Raw genomic sequence first — 18847 nt, 5'->3', positions numbered from 1 at the left:
GGCCAGAAAGGCCAAATCTCAGCACTTTCATCTCAGCAGCAAATATATGGTCTTTAAAATAACAGATAAAAAAAAGCCCTGGCATTGGCTTGCTCTGAGAAGATTGGGGTTTTGCCCGGGATGTGGGGAATCGGGAGCTGAGTTGTGCTGCCTGCTGGGATTCTGTGGCCCCTCTCCCCCCACCGGGGGGATGAGAGGCCCCAGTGAGAGCGGAGTGCACACGGATGGTACGAGAGTGGAAAAACCCAGAGATATTTCAGCATTTCCGAGGGTTCAGAGAGCGCCTTTGAAGAGCTTTCCCTCCTGGCAGGCAGCACGCGGAATTCTGCTGCACTAGCAGAAGCGCAGAGGCTTGGACACACTTTCAGTTCCATTAAATACTTCTCCTGTAATTACCCTCCAGTTAAATGGTCACTGCGTCAAATTGCCTGGTAAAAGCCTTGGCAGGGGGAGCCCTCGCCGGGCCCTCACAGGGCTGAGGCGTTCGCAGGTGCCGAGGCCGGTGCTGGCTGTCCCTCCCTGCCCTCCCGCGCCCGCCGCTGCTGTCCCTGCAGATCCCGGTTTCCACGGTTAATAACATGTAATTATGTGGCCGTCGGGTTCTGTGACCCGCTGGGATCGGAGCTTTTGCCGTGGAGATGAGCAAACAAAACCCAGGCGCTGCAATCCCTGCTGCCAGGGTCTCTCTCTGGGGGCACGGGCTCTCTCAGGGAGTTATGCCTGTGCCAGGCAGCTTCCCACACTGGAGGAGGAGGATTTTGCTCTATGAGCTGTTGATTTTATCTTCCAAGTTCTCTTCCTCCATCCAACTGGGCTTCAAGGGCTGTGTCTAAAATACTGCTTTGCCCTTGGCAGCATCTTTCTCCATCTCACCTCACCCCCCAGGGTGCTTTATGTCCCTTACAGGACATTCCCCTCTCAAAGGGTGCCCCATCCATTAACCCCAGCCCTCGCAGATGGGATATTTGTTTGGTCTTGATCCGTATGGCCCTACATTTTTTGAGGGCCTAGAGGAAAGGATTTGATATATTTATAAATTAAGCATAAAGACCTGGCACCATTTATTACAGCAGGTATCGCTGTAGGGCTTCCCAGGGAACCATCCTGGGCCACCTGTCTGGTCCCTTCCCTCTGTCCATCACCACCACTGAGACAAAGATCTCCTGTCCCCTTGAAATCCCCCTGGCTTCTGGTGCAGAACTAATACATGATGCAAAGGAACTTTGCTGTGCCGGTACATATGGCAACTTATGTGTGTGATGGAGTCTAAAATTATCCAGCCTTTCTTAAAATCCATGTGTCCTGCTCCGAGGAGCTGCCATCCTTCCCAGTGCTCAGCCACCTGCAATCTGTTCTGCCTGTGCCTTTCCCATTACGTAAATGCAAGGATTAATTGCATCGTTAGGTTCTCCCTCGGCCCTGCCACCACTGCCTGAGCTCCCAGTGTTGCGGAAGGTCTCGTCCCTGACTCCGCTTCTGTTTTCAAAGGAATCGGGCACTGGGCTGGTTTGATTTTATTTTTAGAGTCTTTCCTTTTATCTCTCTCAGCAGCGTCCCACTGGGAGCTGCTCCAAGACTGCCGTGCAGGATGCGGCCGGGCTGGCTGCTGCCGGGGTGGGCGTCACTCCTGACCTGGCACGCGTGGGCATGAGCTGCCACCGCGCTCCTCGGGCCCGTCGGGACATGCTCCCATCGTCAACACCCTCTGGGAACTCAGAGCATGGGGCCAGAAGTCTTTCTCCATGCCTCACCTTCAGGAGGTGGGGTGCCAGTGGGCGGTGGGGAGCCCCTGTGGTATTTTCCCTGTGAATTCCCCTGGGAGATGAAAGCCAGAGGTGGAGCAGCTGAGGAGTGAGTGCCATGGCTCTGGGTGGAACTGGCTGCTGCCCACCCTGCCAGCACGGGGGCCATGAGTGAATCCTTCCCCATGAGCGGTGGCTGCCCCAGTGCTGCCTGGTGGCCCCCAGGCAACCCCAGCCCCAGCTGAGCTGTGGCCCTGGCACTGACACCGTCCTTGCCACAGATGCATACAGATATATATACATATAAAACTGCTTATTTTCCTGTCATTCTAAGACTTATTTATTTATTAAAACTACCATCCATCAGGAGCTGCAACATCTGTTTGTGAAAAATAGCACATCCTTGGGCTGCAGCCAGGAAAAATCATTTCATTATGAAATTGCAACTGTAAGGCAGCGCAAAATCACAAACATAGTGTACAGCGAGCTGCTTTTGTTTCCAAACTGCTCATTAGGAATGATCCACGAGCCAAAATGATACCCCGTGGAAGGTGAAGAGGGGGAAATGAGCCCACCCGACCTGCAAAGTGAGCAGCCGTCAGTGCCGTAATTATTATCCCTGGTGAATCCCGCACCCGGTGCAAGGCTGCGCTCGTCTCCCTTTCCGTCCCGGAGGGGAGACGTCTTCACTTCTCTTCCGTTCTTCGTGCCTAATTCGGGCTGACAAGGAACATACTTGAGAGGATAGGAAATGAGGAGCCTGGCTTACAGATTATTTTGTGTAAGGCAGGAGAGAGGATTGCAGCACCGCTGCCGGGGGCTGTGTGTGGCCCCGCACCAGGAAGGGCTGGGAGGGGGTGGCGGGGGGGCTGTGTGGGGAGGGGGACTCTGCCGGGGTCCCCTCCGTTCCCATCCCCACTCTCTTCTTTCTTCTGTCTGCAGGTCTGGCAGTTCATCAGATAATCACTATTACCGTGTCCCTCATCATGGTCATAGCCGCGCTGATAACAACCCTTGTCTTAAAAAATTGGTAAGGTCCCTCCTGCTCTGCTTGGTTTGGGGGCTGGTGTGGGACGGGGACAGCGTGGGGATGGAGGTGCCCATCCAGCTGCAGGTGCCAAAGCCCATGGCACCTGCCAGGATAGTTTTGGAAAGGCACTGCAGGAGAAAATGGGGGGTTTACACCGAAACTTCCAAAGGAGGTTGGCTCATGAGGGTTCGGCTGTGCCCCCACAGCTTCCCCACCTCACACCACCTGGCCCGTGGCTTTGGGGACCAGCACATGCCCGGGGTTGGGTGGACAGGTCTCACATGGGACACGTGCACATGGCCGCTCCGGGGCTGAGTGCCTCAGCACGATGCTGCCTGGAGAGGACGGAGCCGTGTGTTGGGCCACAGCGGGTGTTCCCAGGATCTGCCCGGTGCCGGCAGCAGCTCCTCCACCGCCTTCCCTAAAGAGCTTTGATGCTGCTCCTAAAATCCCCAGCCTGGCTTGGCAAGAAGCAGCTGCATCTCCTGCCCTTCCTTGTGACCCCAGGGGCTGAAGGGCACCTTTGAAGCCCCTCAGGTGCCACGGTTTGAAGCATGCCCCAACCCCCAGGGTGCTGCTGTGCTCCTCCAGCTTCATTTTCTCCCGTTTATTCTCTCAGCGTGGCTGGGCGTATGGCAAAATAGGTTAGCTTTCGCTCCAGGCACTCCTCACTTTACCTATTTTCCCAGGGAAACTGGCCTACTTTGAGGTCAGCGTTGCTGGCGTAGCGACACGGCTGCAGCATGGGGCTGAGGCGAGAGTGGCCGCACGGCCCTGCCAGTGGCTCTCCCCTCTGGCCTGGCCGAGCTCTGAGTGGGTGCTGCAGCAAATCGATTCCTGCAGCCAGGAGGAAATTGCAACATCGGGTTGATGAGGAGCCTGCTGGCTGACTGGGATGAGGGAAGAAGCCCTTTGCAGGGCTATGGAGGCATCTTCATCTTGGCAAAGCCGTAATGCGGCGCAGCAGCCGACCAAAAGCGCCGAGGTTCTGGTCCCACAGCTGAATTTGCTTTGGGGAGCAGCCAGTGATGCTCTCTCCTGTAGCTCAAGCGGGATTTAATTCACTAAACTTCCCTGGTTGCCACAGTGTTTCAGTGAAGGAGCAGGGAAGATAGTTTATAAAACACTTGCGGGGTTTGTCTCCCGTCGCAGCAGTGAGCGGTACAAGTCATTGATCCGGCTGACCACAGCTTGGCAGAACAGCTCAGTAACTGCTGCTGAAGCCGAAAAGGGGAAAAAAATAAATCCAGTGATCAGTGTAGAATAGAAATGCTTTACAGTAAGTGAAATTGAGAGCTCACCAGAGAAAATCCCTGGCAGAGGAGTGTGGGCAGCACCCAGGTGTGTCCCAGGTGAAGAAACAGTACCTGGGAGTTTGCTCAGCTCTGACCCAACTGCCTCGGTTCGTTGGGTGACCCCGGGCCGTGTGCGGGTGCTCCATGGCCGGGCTGACCCACATCGCACGCTCCGGCCCCATCCCCAGCAGGGACACAGTCGCCGTCCCGTCCTTTGGCTGGCGCTTGTCGCCCTCGGGCAGGACGGGTGAGCGATGGCTGCGTGCCAAGCCAGCGTCCTTCTTGTCACTGCTGCTCCTGCACACGTGCCGTGGGGAGACAGCAGTTGGTTTAGGGCTGTCTCTTTCGGTTGCATCAACCGGAGCAGAGCCGGCAGTGCCCTGCTGCTGGCAGATGCTGCCGCCCTGGCCAGCGCCGCTCTCGGCGCAGCCCCGCGCTGCTGTCCCCAGAGTGTCCCCACGGGTGCCCCTCCCCAGACAGTGCCATCATCTCCAGCTCCCACCGCCCTCAGAGCTGCCACCTCCCAAAACTCCCGCATTCTGCGAGGCGCTGTCAATCTGATCTGGAAAAGGTGGCATCTTAATTAAATCAGTGTCTAGACCCTGAAATAGGACCAGGCTGATTGAGGGCGGCTCCTGCGAGCTGGGGTTCTCCTCGTCTCTGACGTACTGAGCCAGAAGTGCTGTGCAGCCACGAGATCCTGATGAAGCCTCCAGAGCTGGAGGAGCCTCCAGAGAGCAGGGCTGCCCTGCCAGCCGTCCCTCTGCTGTGTCACACCAGGTCCTGAGCTCATTTATCCTGAGAAGTTCCAACCTGTTGGTGCCTCCCAAATGGAAAGGGCTTCACTTCATTGTTCTCACCTACATATTTTCACTTAAGAAAAGGCTTTTGCTTCCTGCAGGTACAAATGTGTGACTCATTAAGTAATTCCTCTGATGGGAAAAAGCTTGTGTCTAAAATATAAATTTGATTCTTAAAAAAAGCATCAAGCCAAATGACTGCTTGTGGCTGATCTTTCCAATTCTGAATTGGAATTTCTGAATTCTAATCTAGTATTGAGCAACCTGTAATGACTGGTCAATCGGGTGAGTCCCCTTGCCAAGTTTCAGGGATACACTATGCATCCCATCCCTTCTGCTCTGGCCTTTCAGGCCATAACAGACTTATAAAAATGATGGAGAGCAACATTTTACACAGGCAGACAGTGGGATGGTATTGGGGGGATGGTTTTCAGCTAAAAGAGTGAAGACTTAGGTTAGATCTTAGGGGAAATTTCTTCCCTGTGAGGATGGTGAGGCCCTGGCACAGGCTGCCCAGAGAAGCTGTGGCTGCCCCATCCCTGGAAGTGTCCAAGCCCAGGTTGGATGGGGCTTGGAGCAACCTGCGATAGTGGAAGGTGTCCCTGCCCATGGCAGGGGGATGGAACTGGATTGTTTTTAAGGTCCCTTCCAACCCAGACCATCCCATGATTGTCTGATTCTCTGTCCCCCGGCCCAGCTGCGCACAGAGCGGGCGCCCGCGGCGCAACAGCCACCAACGCAAGCTGGACCAGCAGGAGGAGAGCTGCCAGAACCTGACTGACTTCGCCCCCGCCCGCGTGCCCAGCGCCCTCGACATCTTCACCGCCTACAACGAGACGCTGCAGTGCTCCCACGAGTGCGTCCGGACCCCCGTGCCCGTCTACGCAGAGGACACGCTGCACTCGCCCGGGGATTATAAAACCACCTTCAATGGAAACAGGTGAGGTGGGCGCCGTGGTTTCCCGGTGGGTTGGGGAGCGCCATCCCGCTGTGGTGATGGGGTGCTCAGGGGTGATGTTCTGGGAGCACGTGGCAGAGCCACCTACCTGTCGGGTGCTCACCCACTCATAGTTCAGTGTGGGACTGGCCCCTGACCCCCAGTTCTGGCAGCAGCGCTGGGTGGGTGCCTCAGCAGCCCCTGGCCCTGCAGGGCTGGGCGAGCCCAGCACCACACGGTGTTCAGTTCCCAGCTACTGCTGCTGCTGCCAGCACATAAAATGCCACTGGATCCATTTTTCCAGCGCCCAAGCTGTCTCCTCAGTGGCACCGGCAAAGCTGCCGGGCTGCAAACGAGCGGGTGATTAATGGAGGAGCAGGCGGCGAGAGCCAAATGAACCGTTTGGCTGCTGTGAAATAACGGCGGAGTGTTAATGAGGAGCGTCACTGGCAGCCAAGGGATGTGGCCGTGCTCTGCCAGCCCCTCGCCTGCCCAGAGGGAGGGGATCAGGAGCGGGATCGGGAGCAGGATGGGGAGCGATGGGATTGGGAGCGATGTTTCCCACACCAGAGCCCTTTCACTGGGTGCTGGTGTGGTTTCACCATATGGTAAATGTGTGTCCCTATCAAAGGTAGAGGGGAAGCCAGGCACAGAGTTTTGAGGGAGAAAATAAGCAGCTGATGCTCCAGGCAGCCTGAAGGAACCATGGCATGCGTGGCAGCCACAGCCCATGTCTGCCTGCCCCAAGGACAGGCCTGGAGCCAACAACTTCATTGATGCCTCTTCAATCAGCAGCTCTTGCGTGTGTTCGGGATTCTGCTCGTCCGCATTTTCCAGGGCTTCCTCAGATCTTGGAAGGTGGAGAACTGGCAGGGATTGTCCCACCATTTTGTTGGATACCCACAAGCCTTGGTTTGATGTGAACCCCCCTCCCCCCCAGCCAGGTGACAGAGGGTGCCTGTGTTCTGGTTGGCAGGGATTATGGCTTTTCTGCCAGCCAGGGATGCTTTCTGGGACCCTCTATCCCAGAGCACTTCCAGGCAGCCTGGCAAGCCCAGGCCCACTCAAAGCATCACTCTAGAGAGGTGTAATTTTTTCCCCCTAAGAAGCTGATTGTGCAGCAGGCCGCCCCGGCTTGCACCGTGTGTGTTACGTACCAGCGTGTACAAGCCCCTCTTTCTGCTCGCTGCAGACCCTCTTCTTCTGACCGGCATCTTATTCCCGTGGCCTTTGTGTCTGAGAAATGGTTTGAAATCTCCTGCTGACTGGCCGAAGCCTGTTTGACTTCTGGGGGCAGGGCAGACGCCAGCGGGCTGTTTCCTGGTACGTACCGCGCTCCCCGCATCCATCCCGCATCCATCCTGTGCCCCCACTGTGCCCATCGTACCCTGCCTGGTGCCCTCCTCCCATCTGCACTTCTGTCAGTGTGACTGGACATATTTCCTGCCGTGGATGGGGCGCTGGGAGCCAAATGGCTTTTCCGGGGAGGCTAACTGCAGACAGGCCCACACTAACAGACAGGGACTGGGATGGACATGGACTCAAAAGCAAAGGGTCCCTGGGGTAGCCTTGAACTTCAGCCTGATCCCATGGTTCCAGCCCACCTCTAAAACCTCAACAAGCCACAGTAATTTCCGTGCTGGGAAATGGCTTGATCTGTAATTAACCTCTGGTGGCATGATGGACAGCCCGCCTAGTCCGAGCACCAGACGTCCGGCATGCATGCTCCATCAGTATCTGAAAGCTCATTTGGTGATGTTTGCTGTCATGAACACTTCCATGCTCACTGCCAGGGTGCTGGGGTCCTCCTCCTCCTCCTCCTCTTCCCTTTCTTCCTCCTCCTTCTCCTGCTGCTCTGCAAAGCCAACCCTTCGAGCACAGTCCCCAGCAGCCAGTCACACCTGGGGTGTTGCTGTGACTGAAGGAGTGCACTGATGTTGTTCTGGTTGCAAGGGTACAATCTTTGGGGATTTTCTTCTCTTTTGTTGAGTTGGCTTGAGCCGTTTCCACCTCCTTGTGTCACTTTTGAAGGGGGCACAGCCGATAGCAGTGGCAGGAAAAGCCATTGGGGTCTGTGTGTGCCAGCTTGCCCTGGGCAGAGGTGCCCGCTCGAGCCACATGCTCAGATGAATTAATTGCTCTGTCTCAAGTCCCTGCTGTAATGAATCATATATTCAGTGTAAATGAAATTTCCAGCCTTCCCTGGCTGCAGCTCACTCGGAATAGCCTGTTTAACATTATGCACAGCTATTGAACACAGAAATATAATTAGATTAGAATGGAGGGGAATAAAAAGTTAATGGTCTCGGCCGTGCCGAGGCTGGCAGTGTCTGGACAGGGCAGGTGAGGTGTGTGCCAGTGCAGTGGGGCAGAGAGCAGGGGTTTGTCTGGCATGGCCCCACTGCCCCCCAGAGCCTCCTCTGGCTGAAGCAGCTTCACTGTTGAAGGTGAAAGGCTCTCACTCCCCATCCACTGACGTGCTCACATTTTTTCTCTGACTCTTGTTGTGGCCACTGTCTCAGGGGAGAGAGGGTGAAGGAACCCAGGCAGGAGCTGGTGCCAGGAGTGAGGGCAGCAGGAGAATGAGCAGTGCAGTTCTGCAGGGAACACCAGCCTCAGCAATAACCCACTGGGCCTTTTCCACCCTCAGTTTTGTAGTTTGGGATGTCTTTCCATTGACTTAAAGTGAATTTAAAAAGAGAAAAAACAGGTAAAGCAAGCCAGCTACACTCAATGCCATCTACAGCTCTCCATGCCTCAGGTAGAGGGAAGGAAAGAGCAGCTCGAAGCACTGTAGGAATCCTGTGTGGATCCCGCTGCTCCTGCCCCTAGTCCTGTGAAACCCCGGGCCAAAGACTGTGCCCTGGTCACCTCCACAGATTTCCTTAAACAGCCTGAAGCCATTCCATTACGCCTTATTAAATCCTTGAAATTCTCATTGACCCGTTTTCATGGAATCCATAAAATGCACATTGACGTGCTCTGGAAAAATCTATCCGGCTCGTACCTGGAGCATTAGCTCTGTAATGGCACTTCAATTACAGATGCAGTTCTGGAAGCTGCTGTTTGGTTTCATTAACGATAACAAAATGAGATTGATCCCAAAGCTGTTCTACCTGTTCTCTGCGTGCTTACTGTGCATAGGTGTGTTTGCACCCGGCTGTTTCTGGGACACACTTGCATAAGTGGTGTGTCCCAGTTGAAACCAGGTGCCGGTGGGAAATCCCGCAGGTGAAACGAGCATTCCAAGTTTCATGTGCCACTGTGCAAGGTGCAGATGGCGTTGAGATGAGCTCCCTGCTAGGCTGTCCCTGCCACCGTGGTTGCCTTGTGCTGTCACCAGCTGCCAAGTGCCAGAGGAGCAGTGGGATGGAGGGAAGCGCCAGAGGAGCAGAGGCATGGAGGATGCCTCTCCAGCTCTTGTTTCTAGAGGAAAGGCTGGTGGAAAAGGAGATGCAGCTGCTTGGGCTGCACCGCTTCCGGGGGAATGAGTGTTTCCTGGCTGGCATGCACAGCTGCAGCAAGGTCACCTGAAGGGGACAGTTGTTGTTGACCCACTGCACCACAGCCGAGGCAGAGGATGCTCTGGAGCACATGCAGCTTTTTGGCTGAAGGGACTACATGCAGCTTTCTCCTCACAGCCGCTTTCTCCTGGTGTTTTACAAGTTTTAATTGACAGCACTTCACAGCTCTGAGCTGGCTGGTTGGCACATTAGTGCTCCTGATGGTGTGGGGCAAGAGCTGGAGGCAAAAGGCAGGTGGCATGTCCCAGGACAGGGATGGCAGGACAGAGGTGCTGCAGATGTTTCATCGACACAACCGCTGGGAGCCAAGTTGGAATTTAATGTGAACTTCACATCTGACAGTCCATCAGCCTGGTGTGAGGACTGACCGTGGTGCTGCCCAGCTGGCACCCTGGCCTTGGGTGATGCTGAGAGCCTCATCAGGCTGGGCTGAGCACTTGAGGCAGCAGATATAAGGGACAGCACTGAGGAGCATCTCCAGCCAGGAGAGCTGCAGGGAACACCAGGGTTGTGTCACGAAACATAGTGAAACTCATCTAGTTACACGGGGAGCAGATGTTGAAGCTATTTCCTGGGGTCAGATTCCTCCTGCACCTGCAGGAGCCGTGGGGAGGATTCCTGCACTGCAGGCATGGTCCCCACCAGGACACTGTCCCTCCCCACAGCAGGCAATGCCGCCTGTGGCAAGCAGCTGGTGGAGCTTTCCAGCAGATTGCTTGTGCCAGCAGCCAGGCCCCACTGGAGCACCAGCTCCTTGGTAGATGTCACACCTCGGTGGATGTCACACCTCAGCAGTGGCTGCCAGCAGCTATTCCTGCAGGCGGAGAAGCCGGTGCATCTGCAGCAGCCTGGTGTAGCAGTGCAGCCTCAGTGTGGCCCTGGGCTGGGTAGGTGAGGAGTGGAGCAGTCCGTGAAAGCTCTCAGGAGTTACCTTCAGGGAGGGATGAAAAGGAGGACTCCCCTTGCCCTGGTGCCAGTGGTGCTGGAGGAGAGCCCAGACAGAGGCAGGAGCACCTCTGCTCTGCAGACCAGCACGGGACATGTGATAAAGACGAGTGGCTTTGTCCGAGCACCGCAGCACAGGGTGGCTGGTTTGACTTGATCTCATCCTGGCTCTGGGGCTTGCTGAAATGGAGTTTGAGATTCCACATTATTCTTGTCCTTAATCCCACTCTCTTTGACTGAAAAACCCCATGGAATGAGATTATACAAAAATCTGTAAGGTTGATCAAGCGCTGACCTACTTTGCACAAAGAGGCTATTTGGGATACAATACCAATTGTACATCCTGCCATCGTGCATTAACCAGTGCTCACCCGGAGCCACGGGAGGCTCGGCACCGCTGGCAGGGACGGGGCAGTTTGGGACCCAGCAGCTGTGCTGGTTTGGTGACATCAGCCTGACCCTGCCCTGGCACAGGGCGGTGAGAGCTGACGGCGTTGTGTGGTAATGCCGCGCTCGAACACGGCAGCAGCTGCTGTGCTGGCCCCGTTCTGCCTAACAACAGCAAATGGTTTGTGTTAACATTAACAGATAATGAGTCATCATAAAAAATCCCGGCTTGTCTTCGGAGGAGTAGCAGCAGTCCCAGCACTCCCAGCACAGGAGATTAAGGACTCTGGAAAATCTGTCTCGCTAATTAAGACTTCAGGGTTGTTCTTGGCGATGGTGTATTGGGCATCTTGCTTAAAAATAGTGGTTTTTAGAGAAAGAACCTTGGGACAAAAAGCATGCCACGTTCTGGACGCTGATCCCAGCCAGGCAGAGGGCACAGATTAGGGATGTGTGAATTAGGGATGTGTGTCCTGAGCACTGCTGTACGGGGTGTAGGTACCTGCTTGCAGCTGGCTCTGGCACACCCAGCTGTGCTACAGCCCATGAAATGTCACGGACATGTAAAGCAAGTGGCCACATGCCAATGATGGGGAGTGATTGTCTTCACACTGAGGGTCCAAGATTGCATACGGAGAGATCTTCCAGTAGACGGTAAATAAATAGCTTAAGGACTTTGATAGGATCTCTGGTTTGGTGCTTAACCAATTCCTTATTGATTCTTTAGATTTAACTTTAGAAAATCTTGTTAGTGCTTGTCATCATCTGCTCGTCTGCCAGAGCACTCGCTGCTCGAGGCCCGAGTGTGAGAAGCTGCAGGACGCTGGGATGATCAGGAGTAAATCCCACTCTGGAAAAGGCCTTGAGGAGAGAGAAGTAGTGATCCCAATCCCCAGCACAGACTGGCAGCTGCGGAGAAGGAGGAGGAGGTCACTGGTACCCTGCTCCCTCCATGCTCCACTTCCCCAGGAATCCTGCAGCTCCACAGCCAGGGGGAAGGAGGAGGAAACCTCCAGGTAGTGGGGGATCATCCAAGCAGTGACACAAGATGTGGTGCAATTCCCTGTCATGACATAATCTTTCTTTTTCTTCTCGTTCTCAACAGGATTCCATTGGTGAACCTGTAAAAAATATAAAAAAATAATGGGTTACCTGTACCTACCATTTCTGTTTACCAGTAGGAGACTCAAAGAGCAGCGTTCTATGGGCCAAATATATTTTTATAAAAATGAACATGCCTATAGGTAACTGCGTTGTCAAGGAGCGCGTTTTTGGGAGGAGAGAAAGGAAAGTGTGCGAGCAAAGAATCCTGTGGAGGAGGAGGAGGAGGAGGAACCAGCAAGGGATGGAAAGGGAAGGATGAGCGCCTGGAGCCCGGCCATGGACGGTGACTCTGAACCTGTGCCAATAATACCATTATGTGCCATGAACCGATGCAAAGACTTTGCAAAGAGCCGAGTCAATAACGCCTGGAAATGTTGTGGAGGAAGAGTGGGGCATCTCTTCTGGTGGGGTCATCCATTCCGGTCCATACGCGTACATACATACGGTATATGTAGAGAGAAAATATATATATATATATACACACACAAACACTTTTTGTACTGTAGCAATTTTTGAAGATCTTAAATACTCATTTTTAAAGATGATGTCATGGGCTAAAAGTCTAATTTCTTTAACACGCATCATGCAAACTGGGTGATCTGATGTTTTCTACTTTGGCAGCTTGCCTGTCAACCTATATGTGTATATATAGGTAGACATATATACATATATATACGTGTGTGTGTGTATGTATAGACATATATATGTATGTATACATATATATATATATCATTTTGGTTCTTTTTGGAAATGCTTTTCCAGCATTGCGATGTGACCGTGGTGGGAGACAGCCGGGACTGCGCTGCCGGCGGGAAGCAGAGGAGAAGCTTCCCAAAACCATCCAGAGCGCAGCTCAAGGCGGTGCTGAAGGTATTTCCCGGCTTCTGTATCCCGATACATCATCAAGGTCGATGGGAGGAAGCCGGAAATCCCGGGCCTGCCCTGTGTCCACAGAGCTGTGATCTCTGCCACGCTAGGCATGACACCTCGGGGCTGGACGGGGCAGATTTTAGGGGTGGACTTCCAAAAGATTGGCCTCTCTTGGCACAGAAGACAAATTTTAGGACTGGGGTGTGGGAGGTTTTTTGGAAAATGGCTTCTAAATTGGCCACAGCACCAAAGTGTACTCAGCCCTGTGTGAGAAACAAGAGGAAGGAGCTCGTTGCCTCCTGCCCCAGCCTGGGGCTGTGGGATGGAGAGAGCCTCTTCCTTTGTTCTCCTGGTCTTGGCTGGCTCTGCTGCAGCAGGAGAAGACACAGCCAGCTGTCCACAATCCTGGAGATCACTTAATAGTGTTTAAAGGGAATTTTTGCCAGGGAAGCACGATTCTGCAGGCTCCGGCTTGATCTGTTGATCTGGAAACGTCCATGCCCATCCAGCTCCTTCTGAGGTGGGTGCTGGTGGTGGGTGCTGACCCTAAACCCTCTGTCCAAGTCTTTCCATGGAGTCGGGTGCTGCCATGCTGTGCTGCACATCGTACACTGGGATGGGTCTCTCTCGGGTCCCTTCAATGTTAAATGGGTGGGAACGACAGCAGAGATCAGACCAAAGTCCTCCAGTTCTTTTTGTAAACTGCCCTTGGTAAATACTAGTGCTTTTTTAGAACTGTCCAGATCCACGTTTCTACTCCCCCACTGATTACTCAGCTCCTTTTCTTTATGATAATGAACGTGCAGTTTAAAAACAAAACAAAAAAAAGTAGAACCCTGGTGTTGCGCATAGCCACGCGTGCGGTCTCTTGTTCCCGTGTCCTTTTCTGTCCTTTTCCCATGGAATTGCACAGTCTGGATTATTTGTCCTGAATTTTTGGACACTGCCTCAGACAGAAGTCTTCCTTGCCAGCCCTGACAATTACCTGCGGACTCGAGCCAACCATTCCCCTGGGGAGAGCAGTATCTCCTGGGTGGCTCATGTCCGGCTCTCCAGAGCATTGGATGCCTCCAGGGAGGAGAGGGGACAGTGTCTTGCTAGAGCAGTGGCCCCCAAAGCTTTAGCCGTCCCTGGGAAATGTGGGGAGTGTCTGTCCTTGGGAAGCGTGGAGTCTGAGCGACTGCTCCAGCGTCATCTCAGTGTCCTGGGGCTTTCCTGTGACGCTGGTGTCAGTGGTGCAGCCCCTGCCACAGGCTCTCCTCCCTTTGTGACTTCATGGGAATCCATCCACGCCAGCTTGGAGCCACGTTCCTTGAGCTTCTCCCCTTAATCTTCCTATTTATTTCATTCCCACAGGTATTCCAGTGTAATCGCGGTAGCAGTATGACAAGAAATATATCTCAGCTCCCTCATTCCAGGGCATGTGAAGCAGCATTCTGTTTCTGCATGGATGGAACCTGCTGCCCGCAGGGGAGTCGTCAGGCAGAGCTGGGGGATGCCAGGGCAGCACAGGCAGCACTAGTGCAAGCAGTGGTGATGAGGAGGCACCTGGCTCACAGGAAATTCCCTGTGGAGCTGGGGAAGAGGAGGGGAAAGCGTGTATGTGTGTGTGTTTGTGTGTGTGTGTGTGCCAGGGAGAGAGAAGGAAGGTGAGTCACTGTGACCCCGAGGATGGTCACAGGTTTCAGAGGGCAGGACTTGCATGAGCTTCCCCCACAGTCTGCAGCAGGACATGTCCTGGTTTCCCTGGAGCTGAGCGGTGAACCAGGGAACAAAAGTAGATGCACAATCTTCCCTTATTTATAAGGACCAACAGCACTTGCACTTTATCAGAGGAAGCCTCCCCCCATCCATGCTGGGCCTCTGCGGTGGAGGGAGAGGAGGAGGAGGAAGGGCTGGGATGGAGCCGCTGATGCAGTGATGTACGAGGCAGGATCCAGGCATCCCAAGGTCTTGCACAGTGAAGAGAAATGAACTGTGGTGATTTCATTCCCTCCTATTGATGAAAGCCAAAAAACAAGAAAGAAATGAAAATAGAAAGTCGCATTTCCATGGCATAGTCTATTGAGTAGATCTTTCCACCATGGAAAAGCAGGGAAGCGTGGTGTTCTCAGACATGCTCCCATGGGAGCTTTGTCATGTTTTGGGCACATCGTCTCACCCCGAGGTCCTGGAAGCTTAAAAAAAGAAAAGTTTTGCTCCTTGCTTTGCTGTAAGCCCTCAGCCCGCTGCTGCTTGTTTCTTTTCAGTTCATTTTCCGGATTCCTTAGCCCCTGAGTAGTCCCTGAGAAACACACCATGGCAGCTGAGAGGCTGCCACATCCCCCAGACGTGTCATGGAGTGTCTGTGTGTCACTTGTGGCTCTGTCCTAGAGAAAGTGGTGTGGGACAAGACACCCATGGCAAGGAGAGGTTGGTTCTCCTCGAGCTCTGCAGCAAGCCCAGGCTTCCCAGGGCCATGCGGGACTCTCCTCCCTCCACATCCCTTGCAAACCCTGAGCAGGAGCCACAGGATGTGCCGCTCCCACTGAGCCAGGGAGTCGGCACCGCTGCTGCCACCGGCACCAGCGGGCTCTGTCCCGCACCAAACTGAGCTGGTTTGGGGCTCTAGGTCCGAGCTCCCATGTCATGGCACCAGCAGGTAGGGCGGGCAGGGTTTGTTCCTCAATCCCCTGACCTTTGGAAGCCGGGGTCCCCCGAGGGCGGCTTCACCCCACAGCACCCCGGGCAGAGCCGGCCGTGGGCAGCCGCCCGTCTCTCCAGATCCGATCGTTTACCTTCACTCTGTCTTCCCAGCTGGAGAAAGGGCGGCCGGTGGTGGTGGCAGGAGCCGTGCTCCAGAGAACACCAGTGCTCCATGGGGCACCATGGGGTCAAGGGCACCGAGCCTGCCAGGAGGTCACCGCAGCGATGGCAGCGCCGGCGCGGGGACGGATTTCAGGTTACCTCTTCTCCACTGGCAGCTTGTCGCGAAGGAAGGTAGTTCAGCTGAAGCGGTAGTTAAATAGTAGATATTCTACACATAATATATATTTTGTAAAAAAATAAAATTAAAAAATAAAATAGAACAAAAATATATCTATCCTATCTCAGCCCGCCCATTTCAGGATGAATGTGGTTGGAATTTTCTTTCAACCAGATATTAAATCTGTACGCGATTTTTTCAAAACCAGCAAGAAATCCCTCGCCATTTCCAAGTCTGTGGGTTTGGTCTCCCGAGCTCATCTAACGCTTCTCACACATTTTTAAGAATTACTCTCAGCGTTTGTAGGTACATTTTTAATAGTGTCAAGAGTGGAAATAATATTTACTTTGAAAAAAGTATATGTTGCACAAAAATGTACACTAAGGGCACAGATTTCTGACCCAGATTCTTCTATTTTAGGTTCCAAGGGGTTTATTTTTTTTGTTTGATAGGACATGTACAGTGAAGTTTACACTTTATTTTTATTTTGCCAAAACCCGTTTTCTAACATGAGACAGTTTTACTTTGTAACCGGTTTTACATCACTGAGTACTTCTTTCTTTTCCTGGGAAAACCCTGCACCGGGAGGCATCCGGTGGAAGCACCGTCGCCTTTTGGCATTGTGGCTGCCCCACGCGCCCACAGCGCGAGCTGGGGTGGTGCCAAAAGGACCTTTTCTTCCCGAGCGGTTTTTAATTTGTCTCTGTCCGTGGAAGCCGTGTATTTGGAAGCACTGTAAATGCCACCCTGTCCCCTTGCCCTCTGTATATTTAGTACTCTGATGTTGCTATTAAAACTGATATGAGAACCGCGCAGCCGGTGGTGACTGGGTTCCTCCGCACGCGGCCGCGGTCCCTGGGGAGGGGACGGGGTTGGTTTGGTGTCCAGGGGGATCAATGTCTCAGCAAGAAGGAGACCAGAGGCTTCTCTGGGGAAATCCCACTGTTCCCAGCTGTGCACGCCTCGGGTGAGCAGCTGGGAAATGGCCTGGCCTTTGTCTTCGGAAGAGGGTCTTGTGCATCCCCTTGGAGTCTCCACCATGGCAGCACCACCTCCACACCCTGTGGCACAGGCAGGAGGGTGCCCGGTCCCCAGGCTCACCCAACGTCCCCCAGATCTCTGAGGGGACCCCGTGTGCCTTGGGACAGCTGCTTGGAAGAAGGAAGCCTTTTAATAGGACTGTTGGGGAGTTAATTAAACATCACTAATGATGCCTTAAACAGCTCTACTATGAAATCACTTCACCCAGCTGCATCTTTTACCCAAGGAGGAGTCCTGGCCATGAGCAGGTCCCTGGTAAGTGATGGCTCTGGTTTGCACATTGGGTGTGGAGCAGGTCACCATGGTTCACACTCAGGCCAGCCATGCTGCTGCACTCCTTGACAGATGGACAGACAGATGTGGGGACTGGGCAGCACAAGGAGGGCTCTTGCCAGGCAGCAGGGGCAGCTCCCACAGCCCCCCGTGCTCCCACAGCATCCCTCTTTCCCAGAGCACTGGGACAGCATGGCTGTCATTCCTCACAATGCCATCTGACCTGGAAGAGGGGAAAGCCTTTATTGGTGTCCATGTTGGCCTTGAAGAGGGATGGTCTGGGAAGACAGACATCAGCACATTGCATTCCCAGGCCGTGGCAGCAGCCTTCCTGCAGTGCCAGGACCCTCCACATCTCTCCATGCCAGGGCAGCACAAAACCAAGACCAGAGATGATGCCTAGCCCCAGCCCAGCCAAATCTCCACAAGCTCCGTTCTGCAGGAAAATATATAGAAAAATGGGGAGGGACAAAGCAAGCTGCTCTTCATTTTAGGGCCAAATTGCCAGCTTAAATCACTGAGACAATGTGTACAAGCGAACAGGATGCGAATGGCCTCAGAGCTGCATATATCAGCCGGAGAACTCTGTTCATTTCCAGATGCAAGTGGGATTTCAGGGCATGAAATACAGTGTTAGGATCTCATTCCTTTCCCTGCTATTTATCACAGCCGGAAACGTACTCACCAGCCTGAGCTGTTCCAAGTGTCGCTGCTGGGAGCGTGGAGGAGAAATATTGTGCTGAGCCGTGGGAGAGGGATTGGGGTGGGACGAGGCAAGCAGCCAAAGGGAAGAACCAGCATCCCTACTCCCTCCAGCACCCATCACCCCAGCACAGAGCCGGGAGCATCCCCTCCTGCTGCTGGTCCCACCGTGCAGCGAGGGCCAGGGCACAGCCACCACACACCATGCCCTGGGTTAAACGGTGCCACGAGTGGTCACAGAGCTGGAGGGGCTGTGACAGGGTCACCATCCCCTTGTCAGCACTGGAGGCTGCCAGCTCATGTCCCTTCAGCTCTGCTCGGCAGGGCGAGGCTGGGAAATGAGGCTGGAAACAAAACACCACACACTGGTGCCGCAGCACACAGTGCTGATAAAAAGTAGGACTAAGCATTATCCAAGTTTAATTATTATAATTATACCGGGGCGAAGTAATTGCTGGGGATATTTTAAGCTTCAATCAACACGCTATTTTGAAAACCGAAGCCCTGATTTACCCAGGGCGAGGTGGTTACCGTCAACAGGCACCCGTGCTGCCGGCAGCCAGAGGAGCCCACCGGGAGGGTTTGTGAGCTGCTCGGAGCTTCTTGTCTGAAAATAGGGATTTGGGAGGGCAGGAGGGTGAGACAAGCAGTGGGAAGGTGGAAAGGGGTCCCCCATGTCCCACAAAGCATTGATTAGAAGCCTGGATCCAGCACCAGGATGGGCTGCAGGAGCAGCATCAGCTTCAGGAAGAGAAGGCATGCAGGATGGGCAACCCCAGCTTGGCGGTGGATCTGAGGAAGATTGGCTGGAGCTGGATGATGTAGTGATGCTGAAATCATTTAAGCTTGTTATGGTGGTTTCTATGGCTCTCTGGCTGGATGTAACAAATTGTCTGCATCATTTTCCAGATGGATCATTCTTAAATAATCCAGGACAGGCTTCAGGGCTCTGCACCGAAGCAGCGGAAGGCACTTTGGTTCAATAAATGCTGGAACTGTTCTATATCAAGTGCTATTTCTTATTAAAAGTGTAAGTACATCATCCCAGCTGATGGGTCTCCAAGATCTCCACACTCTCCACCCTCTGAGTGCCCTGAGGACCCCACGGGGATGGGGGACAGGAATGGGGGGCCACGTGTAGGTGCCTGTGGTGGCAGGCAGAGTGGCTCTGCGGCAGAGCAGAGGGAACACTGATGGATAAGGTTGTCCAGCAGCTCATCCCTACTCCCTGC

The 18847-nt window shown here is 53.8% G+C and overlaps 1 protein-coding gene across 1 annotated transcript in view; it reads left to right on the top strand.

The window, feature by feature from the left end:
- Positions 1–12273, top strand: part of AJAP1 (adherens junctions associated protein 1) — a 33791-nt gene extending 21518 nt beyond the window's left edge. The window contains exons 5-8 of the mRNA XM_069035227.1: positions 2685–2772; positions 5565–5807; positions 6997–7127; positions 11766–12273. Coding sequence (XP_068891328.1) covers positions 2685–2772; positions 5565–5807; positions 6997–7069 — 404 coding nt within the window. The 3' untranslated portion in view covers positions 7070–7127; positions 11766–12273. The remainder of the gene's footprint in view (positions 1–2684; positions 2773–5564; positions 5808–6996; positions 7128–11765) is intronic.
- Positions 12274–18847: the final 6574 nt, after the last annotated feature.

The sequence above is a fragment of the Aphelocoma coerulescens genome, chromosome 21 (genome assembly GCF_041296385.1).
Source record: "Aphelocoma coerulescens isolate FSJ_1873_10779 chromosome 21, UR_Acoe_1.0, whole genome shotgun sequence".
Taxonomy (NCBI): Eukaryota; Metazoa; Chordata; class Aves; order Passeriformes; family Corvidae; genus Aphelocoma; species Aphelocoma coerulescens.
The sequence above is the reverse complement of the archived record's forward strand: the minus strand, read 5'-3'. Positions and strand labels throughout refer to the sequence as shown.